The sequence below is a fragment of the Protomyctophum bolini genome (genome assembly GCF_963924005.1).
Source record: "Protomyctophum bolini genome assembly, chromosome: 12".
Classification (NCBI taxonomy): domain Eukaryota; kingdom Metazoa; phylum Chordata; class Actinopteri; order Myctophiformes; family Myctophidae; genus Protomyctophum; species Protomyctophum bolini.
Genome location: NC_137873.1, coordinates 38,823,465 through 38,845,399, shown reverse-complemented (window position 1 = coordinate 38,845,399; position 21,935 = coordinate 38,823,465). Strand labels below are relative to the sequence as shown.

Here is a 21,935-nt window from a genome sequence, read left to right as displayed (position 1 = left end):
CACACACACACACACACACACACACACACACACACACACACACACGCACACACACACACACACACAACACTAGACGGAGTTCAACAAACCATGTGCAAAAAGAAACAAAAAAACAAAACATGTGCAACCCAGATTCGGCTCAAACAATCATTTCACTCCTATGACACCAAAATGTGGAACGCCTTACCAACAGCAGCCATTCAGACATGCGAATCCCTTGACTCCTTCAAAACCGCTCTCAAAGGGAACCTACGGATGGCTGCAATTCCACTGTATAGCCCCCGTAAATAAAGTCCCCCTTAAAATAGAGTCGTCGTAAAATAATTATTTATATGATTATTTCCTTTATTTTATAGAAGTGTTTCTCCCGCCGGGAGAAACTGTGCGCAGCTGCTGTACATGAGACTAATTAATTAGAGCGACAGAGAGAGAGAGAGGAGAGTGTGTGTGTACGGGTGTGCGGGTGTGCGTCAATTTAACAAAGGTGCAGACGATCAGAAATCAGCAGAGAGTGATCGACGTTTGCGCTACTCTATGCCGAATTGAAGTGGACTCGAACCCAGACTTTTTTTTCCTCCCTGGAAATAAATACGTCTGGGTTTCCGAGGCTAGACTGATGCTGAGGCTGTGCTGGGGTGGGGTGAGGGGGGTTGGTTGGGTGGGTGGGTGGGTGGGGTGGGGGATACCTGAGAGAGGGTGAGTGGTGGGGAGAGCGTGGGGGAGAGAGTGAGGGGTTGGTGTTGGCCGGAGTCTCCTCCTGTCACGTTCAGGATGAGAGGAACCATGTTGTCCTGGCCGGCCTGCATCGCCATACCTTGAGAGGTGTTGTTCACTCCTAACCACGCACACAGAGAGTTGAAACATATTAGTTATCAGAATAGAAACTGTATATTTCAAAAAATAAAAACGACCGACCCACCCAGGTGATGGCAATAATACTAATGACCGTAGTCTTTACCGTGCAACGTGAAAACTCTTGTCGGGGTGGTCGTTTTTTAAGTTGATTTCTCCCACGGTCATTTCCTCGGAATTTCTAGTTTATTTAAATAATGTCATGCAAATGTGTCCAGTGCATAGCCTACTGCAGGCCTGGTTGACTAGATTTAGAAGACATTTTGATGCTCTTGCTATTGGAAATGATCGATTATTTAATATGGAGAAATCCCGTCATTTAACGTGCATCTCTATGGGAGGAGGAGGACAGCTGGCCCCGTCTCCTCGCTGCTAACGTGCCTATTATATTGGACAACGGCGGGTTGGGGGAGGGACTTCGCAAAGGCCTAATTAAGAGAAGACACACTGAATAGTATACAAAACATAGAATGGACTCGATCAAAACAGTGAAACAGAGAATGCCACAAATAACAGGGGCACAAATGAAAGAATGAGTGTTGTGCCTGAGAGTGTCGTGTTTGTTCAGGAGGAAGGAGGAACACACTTGACTTGAGCATGCCATATTTTTGCTGATCAGTGAGTGGCCGCCACACGCCACAGGTGATCATGTGTCATAAATAGTATCCATGTCATCTGTCCCCGTATGTACAGATTATGTCGGATGGAGATATCGTCTTGACACAACATAGAGAACGAAATATATCTGGGTAACTGCAAGATCAACTTTGAGATTCAGTTTAAACGTTCAGGTCATGACTGTGGGAACCCTGCCTCTAGCATCGCTACAAGTATTTCATACAGCTTATATAATGCCAGTTCCAAGTATACCTTGTGTATTATTCAGGTTCCCCGTGCCGTTGGCGAGGTCGCCGAGCGAGGTCGCTAGTGCCGCCGCGTCGTCCGTGTCCAGTGGCGTCGGGAGCGGCGGGGGGAACTGGATGTTGGTCAGGTCCGGCAGCGAGCCGCCCGTGTTGTGCGGCGCCGGAATCAGTGACGTCAACAACAGCTGCTGGTCGGGGGAGGGGAATATACTGGCGGAAAACAGAGGAGCATGATGAAGGCATGAATGAATGAATGACCTTTATTTAGATAGCACCCTTCTCAGCACGAGTGCACAGGGTGCTTTACAATAATACAACAAAAAAAAAAACTATAAGAACAGCAGGCAGCCATTATCACAGAGTAGACAGTGAAAACATAGCATCAAAAAGGACAATAAGAACACACAGATAAAAACACAAACAGTAGAAAGTCAAGTGTTATAGGTGACCAAAAGCCTGTCTGAACATACGTACGTTTTCAGAGCGAACATTTTTAACTCAAATCTTTGAAGGAGGATGCTGGGGCAGAGTGCAGTACGAGGGGGGGGGGGGGTTATAACTAGGCATGTAACGATTCACTCAACTCAGTCACGATACGATTCGTATCACCATATGAGGTTCAAAACGTCACGATACGATTTTTCACGATATTTAAAACAGAATATTTTTTATGTAATTTATCTTCCCTCCCGAGCTTTTTTTCACAAGAAGTAGCATTGATGGAATATTACTAAAGCTCACATTTCATATCACACACTAAAATTCACTAGCCCCCCTAAAACAAAAGAAAAAAAACCTCATGTTTCTATGTCAGTGGTTTTCAAAGTATTTCATTTCAAGGACCCCCAATATCATATGTAAATGTAATTGGCTGCCGACCCCTATCTGAAAATGTGTTGTTCCAGGGGACCTTCCAGAAGCAAAGATTTGAGTTAAAAATGTTCGCTCTGAAAGAATATATATTTATATTTAGACCTACAAGCTCGAACTTTGTGGATGTCATCAATGGATTTCCTTAACCCATTTGGGACGGGAACCCATTTTGGGTTTCTTGTGCTATATACTGTATCATAGCAACATAACATTTTTGTCTTTGAATAAAAGGTTTTTCAGAAAACTCAGGTCAGGATTAAGAAGGTGTGTTTTTTTTTTTAGAATCAGCCCTCAGTCCAAAATGGGTTAAAGTCTGACACCACAGAAATAGCCGATCTACAAGCTCACAACAACCCACATTGTGATACGTCGTGACCGTGTAGATCTGCAGATTTTCTCTCTTCAAACTATAGAGCCCCGCCCCCTTTCATGACGACGCCAGGCCCAGGAAATAATTCCCAATGCATTTTACCCATAGACATTTCAAAAACTATTTATTTAAAGACCTTCTGAGCGTTGTATGAAGCCAACTCAAGTCGTGGCAAATCATGACAACAAACACAATATTTTGGACCAAACAAATAATCACAAAGAAGAAAAACAACAATGAAAGTGTTTTTTTTCTTCTTCTTTCTAATTATTTGTTCGGCCCAAAACATTGTGTTTATTGTCACGATTTGTCACAACAAGAGTTGGCTTTGTCCCGCAGCGTAAACGTCTTTAAATAAATACTTTTTGAAAGGTCTATGAGGAAAAATGAACGGGGAATTATTTTCCGGGTCTCTCTCGAGGGGGCGGGACTGCGATGCTCTATAAGAGCGGGCTTATAGAGCACTCACTTGATCCCTGGCACTTTACAGGGCTTGGACCTTGATGCGTTCTAAAAGGAGACAAAGACACATAATAACCCAGTTAGAATATACTGGGTCAGGTTCAGGTAGTAATAATGAGAGAGCTGCTGCTCATGAACATGCACTGACGAAAACTAAATGGAAAACTAAACGAAAACTAAGCTAAACTGAGACTAAATATACTGACAATTTCGTCAACAAATAAAAACTAGACTAAAATGTTAGGAAGGGGCTATAGTGGACAATTGATCCAGTATAAGTCATTTAACACTTGGTTGCATGCTGAAAATAGCAGATCTGTGTAAAAGTGTAAAATCAGTCATTACAGGCGGCATCAAGGCCCGCCAAAATACATTTTAGTCGACTAAATCAACTGTAGATTTAGTCGACTAAAATCTTACGACAACACTAAAACATTCCATGGTGACTAAAAAATGTGACTGGAAAACGAAATGAAAACTATTGAAGAGAGACTATGACTAAAACTAAACTTATATAAAAAATAATTTGCTGCCAAAAACAACACTGGCTGAATTGAAATCTCACCTTCTTGCACTCCCAGTTGTGGTTTTGTCCGTCCTCCTCCACCTCCTGTTTAATGCTCTCTGAGCCTGGGACAGTGAGCAAGAGGACTGCAGAGAGAAGAAGAAAATAGTTTAAATATATGACAATATTTTTCATGAATTTGTTCCATTTGACGACACCTTTTCTTTTCCCCTGGGGGAATCTTTCAGAATAAAAGGCGCTAGAGTGCCAAGCAGATGAGGCAAGATTTTACTCTGAAAAGCTCCACCACCCCCAAAAAAAAAACCAGGAGGTGAAATGTTCCATTACTACCTCACGCTAATAAGTCTGATCTCTCTTTTTATAAGCGCTAATAATATTCCAAAACAAGATGCTTTGGTTAAGTCAGAAATTAGGACAGAACATCGTCGTTTTGATCAAAGCCAAGGAGAGCACTGTAGATGTAGATGAGAGAATAAGGGAGATTGTTGGCACGTAAACAAGGAAGTGAACGGCTGCGCGCGCACGCACGCAAAACATGTTCATGATTCAGTCAAAACTAACATTATGTTGTTGTTCACCAAATACTGATATATGAATTACGATTCATTGAATGAGAAAACACGGTTCACACAGCCAATATAGCAGTAAGAAGAAAAAGATCTGGGAACTGTGAAGTGCTCAAGACGGTTCCCCGTGTTCTCACAAGTCATTTTTTCCTTCATCCCCCTGCCTTCAAAGCCACGCTCTTTGGGAATCTAAACCCTTTAATCTTGTATACCAGAGGGCTCTCAGCTTCAACAATGAGAAGAAAGCTGAAAAACACATTTATAAAACAGGCAAACGTCAACCCAATGTCAGCGCACACCACACATACTGTACGACGACACATAATCTGATTGGGGTTTCTTGCACCATCAGGCTGTAATTGAACCTTCTTAAACTAAATTGTGTTGTAAATATGGAACATAAACTACTGTAAAGCTGTTCACATAATGTTTACCTAACGTTGCTACTACAGGGAAAACATGCACATGTATAATGTGTTACTATTATATTTTTGACTCTTAGAATGCTCTCTCTTGCACTCTTTCCCTTCTATCTGTCATGCTGTCTATATGCTGCTGCGTTGTCTGTAAGGAAGCCAAACTAAAATAAAATAAGTTTTACTCTCATCATATATCTGTACACCAGATGTAACAATGAAGTACAACCTTGAAAATACTTCCCTGATGTCAATGAAGTACACACTCACGACACCAGAGGGAGCTCGACGAAGCACGTGCAACCCAGATTGGGCTCAAACAAGGGACGCAATTAATTTCGCTGCTATGCAACTTAAATGTGGAACGCCCTACCCAACAGCCATAAAGAAATGTGGATCCCTAGACTCCTTCTAAACCGCTCTCGAAGAGCACCTACGTCCGGACGGCTGCAATTTGAAACTGGCCCCTGTAAAAAAAAAAAAAAATCACACCTCCTCTCTCTCTCTCTCTCTCTCATTAGCACTGTGTCTATCTCTCTCTGTTTCTGGCTACTGTAGCCTACATGTTTTGATTGTTTTCCCTTTTTTCCCCTTTCTTTAACTGTATATATGATGATTTCAATCAATCAATCAATATTCCTCAATAAATAACAATAAAATGAAAATGAAACGGGATAGGAACGCGCCTGTGTGTATATATACCTCGTTTAGGCTGGAGTTCTTGTGAGCCTCCCAGAAAGGCGGCCAGGTTGTCAGGAGTCAGGGTGCTCTGGTGGAGCGCCGAGTCAGAGTTAGTCCTGCAGTACGACACATAGAACATCACTGACACCCAGTGTGATACATGGTGAAGAAGGGAAGGCTCGATTTCCTTCCACTAAAACTAAGACGAAAGATGTCCGTCGACTGCCTTTTTCCACGGACGAAAACTAAATGGAAACTAAATGAAAACTAAGCTATGGTGACTGAACCCAAGACTAAATAAATATACTGACAATTTCGTCAACAAATAAAAACTAGACTTAGAATGTTAGGAAGGGACTAGTGGACAAAGAGGTCCAGTATAAATCATTTCACGCTTGGTCGCACGCTGAAAATAGTCAATGTTACAAGCTGCGACGCGATGTGAGCTTGTAGATCGACTATTTTGAGTCAAGTATAAAAATCAGCCATTACGAGGCCAAAATACATTTCAGTTGACTAAAGTCAACTGTAGATTTAGTCTGCTAAAATCACTAAAACATCCCAGGTGACTTAAAATGTGACTAAAACTAAATGAAAACTATTCAAGAGACTAAATGATATAAGATGGCTAAAACTAAAATTGAAATCTGCTGCCAAAAACAACACAGCGTTAGGTTCATTATTCATGTCATCCGAGCAAATAGGGAACCCAACGTTGGGGTTGGCATGAGGCAGCAGTCAGGCGAGCAGTGTTGATTTTGTCGACTAAATAGTATGGGGAAGAATGTCCGTCGACTACCTTTTTTTCCCCGACAAAGACTAAATGGAAACTAAGCTATGATGACTAAAACTAAGACTAAATATAAATGGACAATTTCGTCGACAAATAAAAAAACTAGACAAAAATGTTAGGAAGGGACTGGTGGACAAGAGATCCATTATATGTAAAAGACACGAGTCATTTTACACCTTTCGCAGCGTTGCTTGTAGATCGGCTATTTTCAGCAGGTGTAAAATCAGCCATGACGATGGCATCAAGGCCCGCTGAATTTACATTTCAGTCGACTAAATCAACTGTAGGTTTAGTTGACTAAAATCTCATGACTAAAACTAGACTAAAAACGATTATGAAAAAATAAAAAAATAAAAAATAAAATGCTGTCAAAATCAACACTGCAGGCAAGAATGGAAATACATGGTGAAATAAAGATGCCTTCTCTCCACACTCTGACAGACGTTCTCACCTCCTCCAGCTGGTGTCGGGTGGTGGTGACAGGTACACTGAGGCATACGGACAGCTGTCAATGTGAGAGCTCAGGTTAAGGAAATAAACACACTACACGACTGTACAGGGATCGACAAATTAAACGAATTGGTCTATATTTAGACTTGGCATGATAACCTATACGTTGTTTTAGCTTTCATGGCGGGGAGATACCTCTGTGTCTCTCATACCGTACATGTGTCTCATAGAGCAACATCATGTTTTTTTTGTTTTTTTGAGTGGTGCAACCACTCCTACATCCAGCAATGTCCGTGTACCTGTTTGTTTGTTTGTGATGTAGGTGTATGAGCACGAGTGGTGTGCGCATGCGTGAAATTGGAACGAGAGAAGTATGTGACATGGCTGCCACCTGCTGGACGCAAATCCAACTTCTGACTGCCACGGTCTGTGGGGGTGATTTAGAGGCTGCGCACGCAGCACAGAAACAGGATTGATATCCATAATAAAGCTAATCTGACGGAGCAGAGAGAGAGAGAGAGAGAGAGAGAGAGAGGAGGGGGAGAGAGGGGAGTTGCACCACTCGGTTCACACAGGTGTGATTTTTGTTTTAATAAGAATTTGAATGTTTTTCCAAAAAAAACCTTGGTTTTAGAAAGGCGTTTTTAGAATCAGCCTCAGGTGTAAATGGGTTAAAAATGGGTGTTTTTAAGCCAAAAAAACCTTAAAGGAGAATTGCACACTAGAAGGCTTTCTTACCTTTCTTTGTAGTTGTTACGTCCCCACCAAAGAGGTCCAGGTGTTATTTTGTGCAAAAGCTCCTTATTGGCTATTTCCCCTACCATAAGCCCTACATGAATTGCATTGAATTGAATGGGGCTATGGGGTGTTGTGCTAATTCGCTTATTTCCATCGCTCAAAATTATAATTTCTTTGTATACATCCTCTCTTCAGTAAATAATATCCCAAGCGGCACACTTTACTACTTCTTTCGATGGAAATAAGCGAATTAGCATAACACCCCATAGCCCCATTCAATTCCCATTCAATGCAATGCAATTCATTGAGGGCTTATGGTAGGGAAAATAGCCAATAAGGAGTTTTTGCACAAAAAAAACACCTGGACCTCTTTGGTGGGGACGTAACAAACTACAAAGAAAGGTAAGAAAGATGAGAAAGCATTCTAGCATGGAATTATCCTTTAAGAGAACCTTAAACTCAAAAGAATGTCCCCACTACCACCCTTAGATCTCCATAAATGAGATGTTCTGACATTCCATTATGTTGATCTGACCTCATCAAACCCTGTACACTCAAGCCATGCTCCTTATTATGGCCAGTACACAGAATTCATGTGAAATCAGAATTCGAGTGGCGCGCTACGAGCTTTTAGGTCTGCTATTTAAAAAAAAAATCGAAGAGCGACTGACCTAGAAGACATTTTTAGAATCTGATCTCAGGTCAGAATGGAAAACTGTCAGGATGTAGAAGACATTTTTTAGAATCTGATCTCAGGTCAGAATGGAAAACTGTCAGGATGTAGAAGACATTTTTTAGAATCTGATCTCAGGTCAGAATGGGTTAAAAGGATATCTGTCGCCCGTGTTTGTCCACAGACAGGGGTCTGTGGTGGGGAGCCGTGATGCGGTTGCGGTCCCGGTACACTCTGTCGACGAGGCCGTGGTGCCGCGTCGTTCTGTTAGTCGTGTCCAGCCCCGAATTCTGAAACGGAGCCTGATGTAAAAAAAATGGGACAATATTCATTCAAGTATTACACTACATAAATCGTTAATACGACGCTGACCATATGAATAATACATTTGTTAAATACATAAAATGTTGTTAAATACATCTTAATTTTGAACCTGGCCATATTTATATGTATTGCTCTAATGCAGGAATTTTAATTAATTGTTGTGAAAGTCTCAAATGATATCTGATGTTTTTTTTATTTATATATATACGGTATATAAATATATATATATATATATATACATTTTTATCCCACGATTTTGTAACCCATTTTTTACCCCTGTGTCAATTATCTAATGTGATTCTGGGCTCTACACAGTACACACCCTCTGCCAACCTGGGGAGAGCAACGGACTTGAACTCATGCCTGAGTGTCCAAGTTGCTCCTTTACACCTGACAGGGGGGGGGGGGGGGGTTTCCCTGGTTGGACGTAGCGCGTGGAAGGAACACGTTATTCCGACCAGTTCCTTTCCCCTCCAACAGGCGCCCCGGCTGGCCAGGGTGAGGCAGTTTAGAGACCAGGATTACTGCATGTTTTTTGTGAGGGTACCTACCACCTACCCTAGGGGACACGGGGAGAACATGCAAACTCCACACAGAAAGGCCCTTTCGCCAACCCCCGCCTCGGGTATGGGCACTGATGACGCGGAGGAGGAGGAAACACGCCGCCAGCACCCACAGCGTCCCGAGCGGGACTCGAACCCAGGACCTTCTAGCTGTGACGCTTCACTATACCCACTGTGCCACCGTGCCACCTATATCTGATGTTTGGAGATTTATTTGTTTTGCTTTCTAAAAGACGTTTCTTGGCCACAAAACCCTGACGCACATACCGTACCTGAAAAGACATGTCCATATTGCCGCTTCCAATCTGGTTAACGTTTGGCAGAGACCCTCCGTAGTACTGCCCACGGTTCTGGCCCAACTGCAAATACTGGGTCTTCTGTAACTGCAACTGGTACCGTGGAGAAAAAGAAAATAAAAGAATATTGTGATAACATCATGAAAACAAAATGAATGCACTCGTGTTATACAAGATAGCACTCGTGTTATTCTTATTATTCTTATTATCAGTAGTAATAGCAGTATTATGACTTACAATTATGCAACTGTCACTGAGTAATGTTTTCTTCCTTAACCAACCAAGTGGCAAGTGATAGGTTAGTTAGTCCTTCTTTCTATTAATTTCACTTTTACTTGATGATAGGTAATCTTTCATTATCACCTGCTACCAGTATGGTAATTGGTAAATGGCGCATTTATATAGCACCTTTATCCAAGGCGCTTTACATAGATTGTGCATTACACAATTCACACACACACATTCATACACCGATGGCGGCGGAAACCATGCAAGGCACCAACCAGCCCATCAGGAGCAATTTGGTATTCAGAGTCTTGCTCAAGGACACTTCGACACTAACTCTGGGGGAGCCCACAGGGTTCCAACAAGAAATGTGCGACATAATCAAAGAAGAGCCCTCATCCGGCCCACCTGGAAGTGATTGCCCTCCATTGTCACGCCTGGCTCGCTCAAGGCCATATGATCTGCCGCTCAGCGCTCAAACTATTATTATGCACAGCGCGACCTCAAATGAATGTTTTATTGACCCATTTAGACCCGACGTCGAAATAAATAAATAAGTCTTCTAAATCAGACAGTTGTCTGAAATACCCGTTTCTATATCAGTGGTGCTCAATATTTCATGTCAAGGACCCCAAACATTACATTATACGTAATTGGCCGCCGACCCCCCCATCTGAAAATATGTTGTTCCAGGGACCCCCTGGAAGCAAAGATTTGAGTTAAAAACGTTTGCTCTAAAATAATATAATAATACATTCAAAGATTTGCGGCACATTTTCACGATGTTTCAAAAATAGCAGACCTACAAGCTTGCATGAGCTTGTAGATCTGCTATTTTTCAATAGCTAAAGTATAAAATAAATGCTTAATAGTCTTTTATGGGCAGATGAATGTTACCGTGGTAAAAAGGTAAACTTAGTAAACCCACATGATGCCTTGTGTAACCGTGTTTATTCCACAACAATCTCAATTCCCATTAGACAGACAGAGATAGATAAGACACGGAACAATTCAAACCGCACACACGAGTCCAACATAATGGTGCAGGCAGGCAGGGCATGATACACAATAACTAGCCCATTTTGGGCGGGAACCCCTTTTCTGTGTTTTAAAGCATATATGTTGTACTTTAGCCGTTGAAAAATAGCTAAAGTACGCGGCACCGAGTGCCGCGCTACGAGCTTGTAGGTCTGCTATTTTGGAAAAATCGTGAAAATGTGGCGCAAATCTTTATATATATTCTTTCAGACTTCAGAGTGAACTCATATTTGCTTCTGAGGGGGGGGGGGGGGGGGGGTCTCTGGAACAACATATTTTCAGATGGGGGTCGGCGGCCAAATACACATAAGTCTGGGGGTCCTTGACATGAAATATTTCGACGTCAGGGCTAAATGGGCTAGACATGCATCATCAGTGCTGCATTATTTTGACAAGCTTACACCAAGTTCAATACATAGCCTACTGTACTCTATTGACAAAGGATTATGCTACAAATTGTAGGCCAATACTTGTTTGGTTGCCCCTTTTCCATCTCGCCCCACTACTCTAGCTGTAAATAACAAACATAATTCATATTGGTGATTATATAAAAAAGGTATTATCATATCAATTTATCATTGTTAAGTTCACTCTGTATATCCACGGGCATAATAGCATGATGATGCCACTACAAAACATGGGCTACACGGAAGAAATGTGTTTAATAAAAACTAAATTAACTGCTAGAAGGTCCTAAAATAACTTAAATAAGCAGTCACCGTCTCTTTCTCATGTTATTCTTTCTTAATTTTACAGAGTATAGAGATCGACTATACGGTTTCTTGCAAATAAGTTATCACTAAATGTAAATAAATCTAATTTTATAGTTTTTGTGAGCAAAAACAAAAAATAATGTCATCATAGAGCTAAGATCTCTATTGGTGGGATTGGAATTAGTCAAGTTTCATCCACCAAGTTCCTAGGAATCCTGGTGGATGAAAAATTGTCTTGGAAAGAACACATACTGTACATACAGTAACCAACAAAGTTTCAAGATCACTTGGTATCATCAGAAGAATTAGGGGCCTGGTTCATCAGGCTTGCCTCTTAACCCTCTATTACAGTTTGATTTATCCATATCTCATTTATTGCAATACTGTTTGGGCAAGTACATATCCATCCAATTTACACAAATTATTAATTATTCAAAATTTGGCTCCATCTGCTCCAATTGATTCTAACGTAATGTAGCCTTATTGTGCATACTCAGACACACACACACACACACACACACACACACACACACACACACACACACACACACTTCACAAGTGTAAATAATGTATTTCTTGTTGGGTTTTTTTCTCCATACCTATGTTTGATTACTTTGTCTTACTATTTGTATATTACTATTTGTATATTAACTTTGGTGAGAACCACATATAAGCCCGGTACCGCCGTACAAAATTCAGAAAAGGTAACAGAGGGTCCCGAAAGGGGCTAAGTGAATCATAGAATAGCCTAGGGCCTACTGTACATTTCTCCACAGACAGAGTGATTCATACATTGAGAGATAATTCTGATGGGGTGGTCACAAGTTTGGCAACTTTGTAAAGCTTCAACCTCAGAGCAAAATAGGATAAAGCTTCCAATTGTCTCAAACTCTCAATGTATGCGAAATAAACAGATTTGTTCTATTCTGTAGTATAGCCTATAGGCCTGCCGCCTATATGAAAACAGATAGTCTTGCATGAGGGCTTGGGGGTGGTTGGTTTAATTTAATGTTTGGATGTATTCAAACAAACACATTTCCCCAGGACTTCATACTTACAGTAGGCTACAGTAGCCTATAATAATAAGGAACATTTGCCACTGAGCAGGCTAGTAGCCACAGCCTCTGTGTTTATTTTTGGAGGGCCTGTTTACAATCATCACCATAATCTGCTGGCTTTATCTTTGATGTGGTTGCTTGCTTGCTGCCTGCTACTACATAACATAGAGGCCAAAGATACCAGTCGGACAAGTTTCAAGATCCCAACCTACCTGTATACAACCCACAAAGCCGCAATACGCGTGCGCTAGTAGCCTAGTACTATAGCCGCTTGCTTCCGATCGGGGAAGTCAACGTGAAATCGATCGATCTCAACAAAAGGAAAGGGATTAAGGACGACAGTGAAAACCAATGCTGCGTTTTTATTTAATGCGCCTGTCAAGCGCATGCACGCCCCTTTGCTTGAATCCCACCACCACCACCACCAGTCTATAGTCTTAGGACAACATACACCACCGTAATATAGTCTAGTCGCGCAACTTTTTCAGTCGTTGTCATTATGTCTCCCGACACCACAATCCGGACACACGTTTGATACGTTGTCTGTGTGGGGAAATAACGGGGGGAAGCAGCCCCGTATAGCTGGCTAGAGAAAGCGTTTGTTATTGTTTACCTCTACCCACCGAGGCAGGCTGCGTGTCGCTGCTGCCTGCCTTTGCCTGCCTGCTGCTAGAGAGAGAGAGATCAGCGAGATGCAACATTTTGACAGCTCGCCCGAAACGAACGGACTAGAAAAACAACAACAACAACAGTCACGTTTACGTTTCTCTCTCACCCTGGCCGCTCTGGTAATGCTCAGGTCCTTCATCACTTCCTCGAACGCCGCCGTCTCCTCCGCCTGCTTCTGGTTATGTAAAGCGATCTTCTCGCTGAATTTCCGCGGATTGCTCGAAGTCGCCATGTTTCGCCCCGGATCGCCCTCCTCCTCCTCCGCCTCCTCCTCCTCCTCCGCCTCCTCCTCTCTGCTTGCTCCTCCGCTTTCCCTTCAATGAGACGCTGCTGGTTGCGTGCTCACGTCTCCCTGTGTTGTTGTCGTGTGCGTGGGCGTTCGTTAACGCGCACCGACCCCGGGCATGCACCGAACCACCCCCCCCCCCCCCCGCCGGGGTGGCACAGGGGCCGGGGCCGCACATCTGGACTATAGTGTGGGATCATGTGGATTGCCCGATTCCACCGCATTCTCTCCACTTTTTAGAGGCATATATATCTCTCTTTTTTATAGTATAGCCTACCAAACCCAGATTTATTGTTGTTGTTGTTGTTGTATGTAGGCTATATTCAAATGGCTATATTTATATAATGTATTATTAATTTATTAGCCGACATTATAATAGCCTATTATAATGTCTGCTAATAAATTAATAATAAATTATATAAATATAGCCATTATGATTGAATTAATTCATCAAACTGTAGGCCTATTATTAATAGTCCTACAGTTTGATGAATGAATTGGCTTTGTTTCAAAACAGATAGATAGGAACTATATATTCTCTTTTGTGTTTTGATTGTAGGCCTATTTATTAACAGTTTGTAGAATACAGTACATTTCAAGCACAAAAGACTGTTGTGAGTGGACACGCCATAAAGCATTACACTTGTTTACAAGAGGGTCCACCTTGTTCAATTCATCATAACAAGACTACAAATCCCACACTTCACAGGGAATCATTGAAAGGAGGTTTGACACAGTGAACCACCAGCTGCTCCTAGACACCCTAGCGGATCTAGGCATCGGTGGAACGGCACTAAAGTGGTTCTCCTCCTACCTCACCGACCGGACCTACCAGGTTTCCTGGAAAGGTCATGTTATCATCCGCCCGAACCCTCCAAACTGGGGTCCCACAGGGATCTGTACTTGGTCCCCTCCTTTTCTCACTGTACACTAAATCCCTTGGCACTATCATCTCTGCTCACTATAGAGCGGTCGCAGTCCCTCCCCCCTTTCAGAACAACGAGTGGCCCAGGAAATGAATCCCAATGCATTTAGTATTTATTTAAAGACGGTTACGCCGCGGACAAAGCCAACTCGGAGTCTAGGGATTCACATGTCTTAATGACAGTTGGTAGGGCGTTCCACATTTTGGTGGCATAGGAGCTAAATTAATTTAGTCCCTTGTTCGTGCCGAATCTGGGGTTGCACATGGTTTGTTGAACTCCCTCTGGTGTTATGGGTGTGGACTGTGGACTGTCTCCATCACAGGGATGGATCCATATAAGTAAGTAGCCTTGCCGAGCCATGAGGCCCATATAGGAGCCTATCTCCTGTTGCTGTAGCGTGAGGCAGCTTGATGTATACAAGGACACCCCCTGGACATGACGCTATATGTCACAGGGACTTACCAACCTTTGATGCTGAGTGCCAAGCAGGGAGGTCCCATTTTTCAGAGTCTTTGGTATGACCCGGCTGGGGATTGAACCCCGACCTCCCAGTTTCAGGGCGGACACTCTAACCACAAGGCCACTGATCTGGTGCTCCTCTCCTTCACAGGGATCTTTATGTCCCTAAGAGAAACACACATATATAAGGTGAATGTTCATTGTTGTCAGTTGGTTTCCTGTATCTATTTCACATAATGACATGCCTATACATAACTGAGATTGTTCTGTTCTGTTCTTTCTCTCTCTCTTACACACTGCGTATTGTATAATTAAACAATGAAACAACATACCTGCCACATTCACAGAAGGGGTGTGGGACTAAATGGGGGTGTGAAGTATAACCACCACAGGCGTCACTGAAGCCTTTAAATATACTGTAAATGTTGAATGAAAAAGCCTAGATAAAATGGTGAAAAACATTGCAGCAGATGAATGTATTCTTCTATCCAGCTGATTGAACAATCCTTGTTTGTGTTTGGTTTATGTACTATAATCACACTGTAGCAGTAAACACACTTTTGTCTTCAATTATGTTTGTGTTTTACACAAACCCTTAATAAAGCTAGCGCCCCTCAAAAATAATCGCTCAACCTGGGCCTGGGGCTAAAATGATTATGTGACCTGCAGGGACTGACATTGGCACCAGGGGGCAGTGTACTCCCTGCATACCGCCGTATACTGACTTTTACACAACAATTAGTTTATCAAACTGTCACAGAGCTAAAAAGATTCCTGCGTGTGCGTGCGTGCGCGTGTGCGTGTGTGTGTGTGTGTGTGTGTGTGTGTGTGTGTGTGTGTGTGTGTGTGTGTGTGTGTGTGTGTGTGTGTGTGTGTGTGTGTTCCCCTCGCAGGGATAGAGATTGGTTCTTCCCTTTCAATGGCAGATTGGTTCAGGGGTAGAGTGGCCGTTTGAGCAGCAGGATGGGAACTAGTGTTGATCAGCAGGATGGGAACTGTCTGCGAGGTTGCCAGTTCGATCCCTGTGGGCTCCCCCAGTCCCAGAGTGTCGAAGGGTCCTTGAGCAAGACTAACCCCTAAATGCTCCCAATATGTAGGTTGGTCATATGTAGACGAGCAAATCGGCAAACTAATCACATAAATTCAGGTGTTCATGAGATGTATAATGAAAAGAGCGGCCCTCATTTCACACAGGTGTGATTGTTTATTCTGCATTTGAGCCACACAGACTATACCATTTGATGACATTTAGCCCCAATGTAGCCTCATATTCTGTTATCACTGGATACGATTTTTTCCACACTTCCATGCTATTCCATGCCTTCCATGCCATTGATGATGGTGAACAGGCAAACGTTGGTCAAAATAACAATTCTTCTACACCTCTAATATCGTGTAGACTGTAGACTTCTTGTACCGGTAAATTAAGTCATGCAGACGTTTAACAATAAAGTAACTCTTGAGAGAGTAAAATGAAACCAAATGGACCCGTAATTAATTTTACGCTCTCAAGAGTTAAATATCTAATAAGGGTCCATTTTGGTTACCAACTCTATATAATTTAGCTTGGGACCACCTGGACCACTATGGTGGTCCGCAGACCACTGGTTGAAAACCCCTGCCCTAAATCATTACCCCTAATAGAGCCAAACAGCAAAATATCTATCCTTGCCAGTTTTTCTATACCTCTTAATCTTTGTAGGAACATTTGGTCACATAGTGGCTACACACAGAATTTGCCGTTGAATTGTGAACATATTCTGTTTCTTTGAGTCAATGGGGAAATTAAGAACCACAACTCTGTCACGCGAGCTCATGTGATGAAACTATTGCATAATTTCTGTCACTCAAAAAATAACTTCTTGTTGTCTTGATGACAGAAGTCTGCGTTGCCTTATGTCTTTTCCGTTTCTACTCCACAGACGCAGAGGGATTGAGTATGACAAAGACAGAAGGATGAGTCATGATCTATATTTCCAAAGAACGTTTTGAAACAGGGTTACAAAGCTTTACAAAAAAAATGGAGCTAAAAAAACCAAACAGTGAACATCAATTAAGATCGAATAGAGATCGAATAATTATTACAAACAAATAACAAAAAAATGTAAAAGAAAGTGGGATTTAAAATTACACTGCATTTTGCTAGCCTTCTTAGATCCTCAAGTAAGACATTCCATGCAACGATGCCCTGGCCACAAAAGCCATGATCGCCCTCGGTTAAGGTAAGTTGAAAAGACTCACACACTGACAAGTGAAAGTTTCGTTATTAGAACATCACCAGCACGCGTAGTGCTGATGATTCACATTGTAAATAAACCTATTTTTTTTAACCGTAAAGATCGCCAACAGTCTTTGTCAGTGTGCGAGCCGTTTCTGTTCATGATGGCCTCTTGTACCTGGATCTTTGGTGTAAGCCTTGAGCGTATATGCTGTAGTGTAGAGCACAAACCTTTCTGTCAGTAAAATGTTAAATTGATGAGAGAGAAGCAAAGAAGACAGGTCCATGTGAACCAATAACATGCTGAATCACACACCTTTCACACACTGAAGTCACACTTTTGAGCGTGAGCCATTATTTCATCACCTCAGTGATTCAGTGCTCAGAAATCCTCTCTCTGCACGCGAGAGAGGATCAGGGGACAAAACTATGTTCCAACTCTTATCACCCTGTAACGCCGTTGGGAGTACCTTTTTAAACCATAAAAAATGCATTACTGGTTCAGAAACCTGCTCATCGCTTGTGGCCATATATATCAATACAGTTAAAACAGCATATTTTGGACAAAGCAAATAAATCAAAGTGCAAGGGAATTGTAATTCACTATATGTGACTATTTTATATGAACGTTGTAACTAAGCATCAGTTAAATTGGTTGTAAAAGTGGAACTGCTTTAGAAAACACCTGCTTTGGGTGGAAATCAGGAAAACATTCATAGATAAATCAATAGAATTTACGGAAGATCAGCTGCAGATTCACTGTTATGTACTAGTACTGCTATGAAAAGACAGATCAGGAAGAATAATGGGGAGGAAGGGTAGTAGGCCTTTAATCTCTCCCCAAGGTTCCAAGACACCCAAGGCCAAAGGTCAAAGGTCATTGTTGCCGTTAATAGAAAACGGACATTGATCTACCGCCCTAAGTTGCGGTCCGATTTTGAATGAAAGTTCTTGCGGGGATTGGTGCAACTTTCTGCACCTAAAGTCGAGGTCAAAGGTGAAATGCATTGTTCTCACTATACAGCGTGTGTGTCTCTTCCCCTGCCTTTTGTATGGGGCAGGGGAATATATAATATATTATTATGTCAAGATGTATATGTAGAGGGATACGTCATTTCTTATCAGCCAGGTGACATTGGGGAAAGCCATTATTAGGTGAAAAGAATAAGGTCCAATGTTATGCCGTGTGACACGTCATAGGGTGGGGACTCCTCCACACCATAAACACGCACTGTACTGATCTTGTTAACTGATAGTGAATTCAGACGGAAGACACGTACGGGTTTCATTTCACTGGCAGCTGTTTGGTAACCTATAAGAGATGGAAAAGATGAATTGTCGCCTATACGTTCAGCTGGTATAAACAGCAACAATAACAACAAAACATTACATACTAGAAGTGAAATTATTTGGTTCCTATATACGTTGTGCTATTCCAATCGTATAGGACACGTTTTTCGACAGAAAGTCATTTTCTGTCATAATAGTGATGTAACACCCTGTAACAGTCCTGCGCATGGACTCTACAATGTTACATCACCATCACGTAGTTATGTGAGGATGTGGTTGCATTAATAGCAGAAGTGGATTGGAAATTCTGTCACCTGATTCATCAATCACATCGAGAAGCCCTCGAGCCCCCCTAAAAAAAGGGATTTATTTTGTATTGTTTAAACTCATAAAAGCAATGCTTATGAGATGCTTATTAAGTGTTATCTGTGTTACATATTGTGCTGGTGTAACACACAACGTCCCTTGCATAAATCCTAATGACAAATGGCTTTTAAGTCAAAGGAGTGCTGCAGTGCTCACCTGACGGACCAGGGGTGTGGCAACCACAGATGCTCTATATATAAATGAAAGCATGTCAAGCGTTTTCATTCATATCCAACTGACACACTGAACTACTCACTTCTTCAGTGAGCTCCACTATAGTCAAAGGCCAAACCTATAACCCTGGCTGCAGCTGACTCATCATGCTACGCTCTTTTCTCACGTGCACGCACCTTCTTCTCGCCTTCTCCAGCTGCTCAGGGGAGGGCCGGCGGCCGCCTCTCACGGCCGATGATAGTGCACCTGATGCAGGCAGAGAGCAGAGCCAGAGGGGCGTCCTCCTCCAGGCAGTGAAGACGGGGATCCTGAGCTCCTTGGGCATGGACAGAGAACCCATGAGGCCGCCTGGAGATAAGGCCTCTGACCCGGAGATGAAGAGGATGTTCTGGCTCTACAGGGAGACACTGAGGGAGCTCAGAGGAAATTCGACCCAGTCGATGACGGAATACCAGTATTCTCCTCCTCCGCGCAGAATGTCCACTGTGCTCTACCCAGCTACAGGTGAATCATCTATTTCACTGCATATTGAAAGGAGTAGTTGCCGATTTAGTCCTCATCACACAACCTTTAGTCAAGTGTCTCTGAGTATTTCACTGAGAGTTCTGAAATAGAAATCTATTTTTGGACTGGCAACCATGCAAATTTCACCCTTAATTAGGAAAAAGAAAACTTGCTGTGTGAGTCCTCCCATGTAGATGCAGACAATAGGTAGTAGGCACAGTACTGGTTTTAGCTAAAAATAGTCTGTTCCAGCACTTACAAAAGATAGGAATCAACTCACTGTATGGAACATCATTGCGAATAGATTAAACGTTTGTGTTAAACGGTTACAAATAGATTTGGTTGCCCCTAAATCAAACAAAGAAACGCAAACAAAAGGATCTTTTTAGGTCCTTTTTGAGCTCCTTTGTAGGAGCAGTTAAACATTGTATAAAAGCTTCTAAATGTGAGTGCAGGCGGATATTTGAATTCAAGAAAATGCTTTATGATGTTAAAGCATGACAATGATGTTATTTGCATGCTACAGTATATATCACAATATTTGTGGTGATTTCTACTTATTTTCTACGTATCTACGGTATTCTCTGACTTTATTGGTAGTACAGTGGAAATGATACATGACACAAGGTGAGAGAGGGCCCGGACGGTCTGGTCACCTAGGCTGCCAAGCCAGCCGGAAGGCGTGCCGCGGGTTCGACTCCCGAGCCTGACAGCCTTTTCCGCGTGTCACTCTCCATCTCTCTCCCCCTTTCCTGTCTGTCTATACTGTTCACTATCAATAAAGGCCCAAAGCCCCAAAACAATCTTAAAAAAAGAACAAGGTGAGAGAGTATATAGGGAAGTCACGGAAGTGACATGCAGCAAATTATTAAATGGTCTGGGCCAGACCAGGAATCAAACTTAAATAATTAAAATGTCATGCCATGAAGTTGTTCGACAAAGTGCATTTTTAAACAGAGATAGCGAGATAGCAAGTATGAGGGCACATAAATGCCGACCTCAATGTTCACAGTATGTGTTTTTTTCTTTCTCTTCTCACCAGTACACCCTGTGAAAGACCTTGGCAGCATGCATGGCGAACACACTGAATCACATCAACACATTCAATGGTACAGAGCTGTTTTCCAGAAGAACCCTAACATCCAGACAGAACTGACACTAGTGCGGGCAGAGCTGAAGGTTTACAGGCAGATTCTGGACGAATCGGTGCCTCATGATCAGGCCGAAACAAGGCAAAGGATCCAAGTGAGAATCTCCGGGGTGAAGCCACTGAAAACTCCCCTCTTCTTCCACGCGAACGTGTCGACCGGCGCCGAAGCTCTGACGGTGGACGTCAAATCTGAGATGGAGACGTGGAGACGGAGCGACGACGTCCAGTCGCTGGTGGTGGACGTCGGGCTGACCGTTGGGGATCAAAGAGATAGCTCAAAGGCAATGGAAAGTCTGAGGCTTGATCTGGAACTAGATCTCACAGAACCCCGACCTGCGGCTGCGAGGAGGAGGAGGAGGAGGAGGAGACAGCCACGTTCTAGCAAAGAAGACTGCGACGAGCAAGGACGCTGCTGCCGAAAGACTGTCACCGTGTCGTTCAGAGAGATCGGCTGGTCAGACTGGGTGGTGGCGCCGGCCTCCTACACCATGCATTTCTGCGACGGCTCCTGTCCCCACAACTATAAACCGGCCAGCATGCACACGCAGGTCAAGTCTCGGCTGCACCAGATGACAAGCACAGAGATCCACCAGCCCTGCTGCGTACCCGCGGCCTACGAGCCCATGGTGCTCATGCATTACGACAGTAGGGGACGGTTGAAGCTGACTCCGTACGCCGACTTGATTGTCAGCAAATGTCATTGTGCCTGAGTCACTTTGAGCCAAGGAAAATTTTAATGTTTTTTTTATTTACTTGTATACCGGGGCGGGATAAATAAAACATATAATGTATGCCTATTCACATCTCTGACCGTACAGTGTACATATACTGTACATAACATAAACATTCACAATTTTCCCGTCATCACATTTTAGACTTTACTAGGAGTCTGTATCATTTACAATGTACATTTAGCAGACGCTATTTCTGCTGCCATTCCAAATGTTACTAAAGTTACTTGAATAATCAAATCGTGTGTGTGTGTGTGTGTGTGTGTGTGTGTGTGTGTGTGTTTGTATGTAGTGTGTGTGTGTGTGTGTGTGTGTGTAGTGTGTGTGTGTGTGTGTGTGCCTGCCTACTGAAATGAACATAATCCAATGGCTTCCTTGGAAATCAAACAGACCATGGCGTGATTTGGAAAATGGTCGGCACTAGGTATAGTCATGGCCTAAACATGCCAGATCATCATGGTCTCTAACTGAATTGGTGTTTCACGACAAAATGCATTTTAAAACCACAAAATGTTACTGTATGCTGTATGTCTGTATATGACTTGTATGTTGTTGTTTAGTTGAAAGAATAGGTATACTACTGTACATATCCTTGCCTTTGAAAATATATTTATTGTAAGTTATTTTGTAATGTCTAATATTATATGTTGTATTGTTACAGTACAATATCTAGTGCTCTTAT

General features: G+C 42.6%; 2 protein-coding genes across 3 annotated transcripts in view; one reads left to right on the top strand and one right to left on the bottom strand.

The window, feature by feature from the left end:
• The window catches only part of crtc1a (CREB regulated transcription coactivator 1a), a 28,539-nt gene extending 15,130 nt beyond the window's left edge, over window positions 1-13,409 (bottom strand). For both annotated transcript variants that reach the window (XM_080778222.1, XM_080778223.1), the window contains exons 1-9: window positions 13,256-13,409; window positions 9,423-9,539; window positions 8,425-8,565; window positions 6,854-6,915; window positions 5,631-5,725; window positions 3,986-4,071; window positions 3,428-3,468; window positions 1,723-1,925; window positions 687-835 (exon numbers count right to left, since the gene is read on the bottom strand). In XM_080778222.1, coding sequence (XP_080634348.1) covers window positions 687-835; window positions 1,723-1,925; window positions 3,428-3,468; window positions 3,986-4,071; window positions 5,631-5,725; window positions 6,854-6,915; window positions 8,425-8,565; window positions 9,423-9,539; window positions 13,256-13,381 — 1,020 coding nt within the window. In that variant the 5' untranslated portion in view covers window positions 13,382-13,409. The remainder of the gene's footprint in view (window positions 1-686; window positions 836-1,722; window positions 1,926-3,427; window positions 3,469-3,985; window positions 4,072-5,630; window positions 5,726-6,853; window positions 6,916-8,424; window positions 8,566-9,422; window positions 9,540-13,255) is intronic.
• Window positions 13,410-19,014: 5,605 nt separating this feature from the next.
• gdf15 (Growth differentiation factor-15) lies at window positions 19,015-21,232 on the top strand (the record flags this gene model as incomplete). The annotated part of the gene is made up of 2 exons (XM_080779074.1): window positions 19,015-19,372; window positions 20,415-21,232. The coding sequence occupies 2 exons, from the start codon at window positions 19,015-19,017 to the stop codon at window positions 21,230-21,232; spliced, it is 1,176 nt and encodes a 391-aa protein (XP_080635200.1).
• Between the last annotated feature and the right edge of the window lie 703 nt (window positions 21,233-21,935).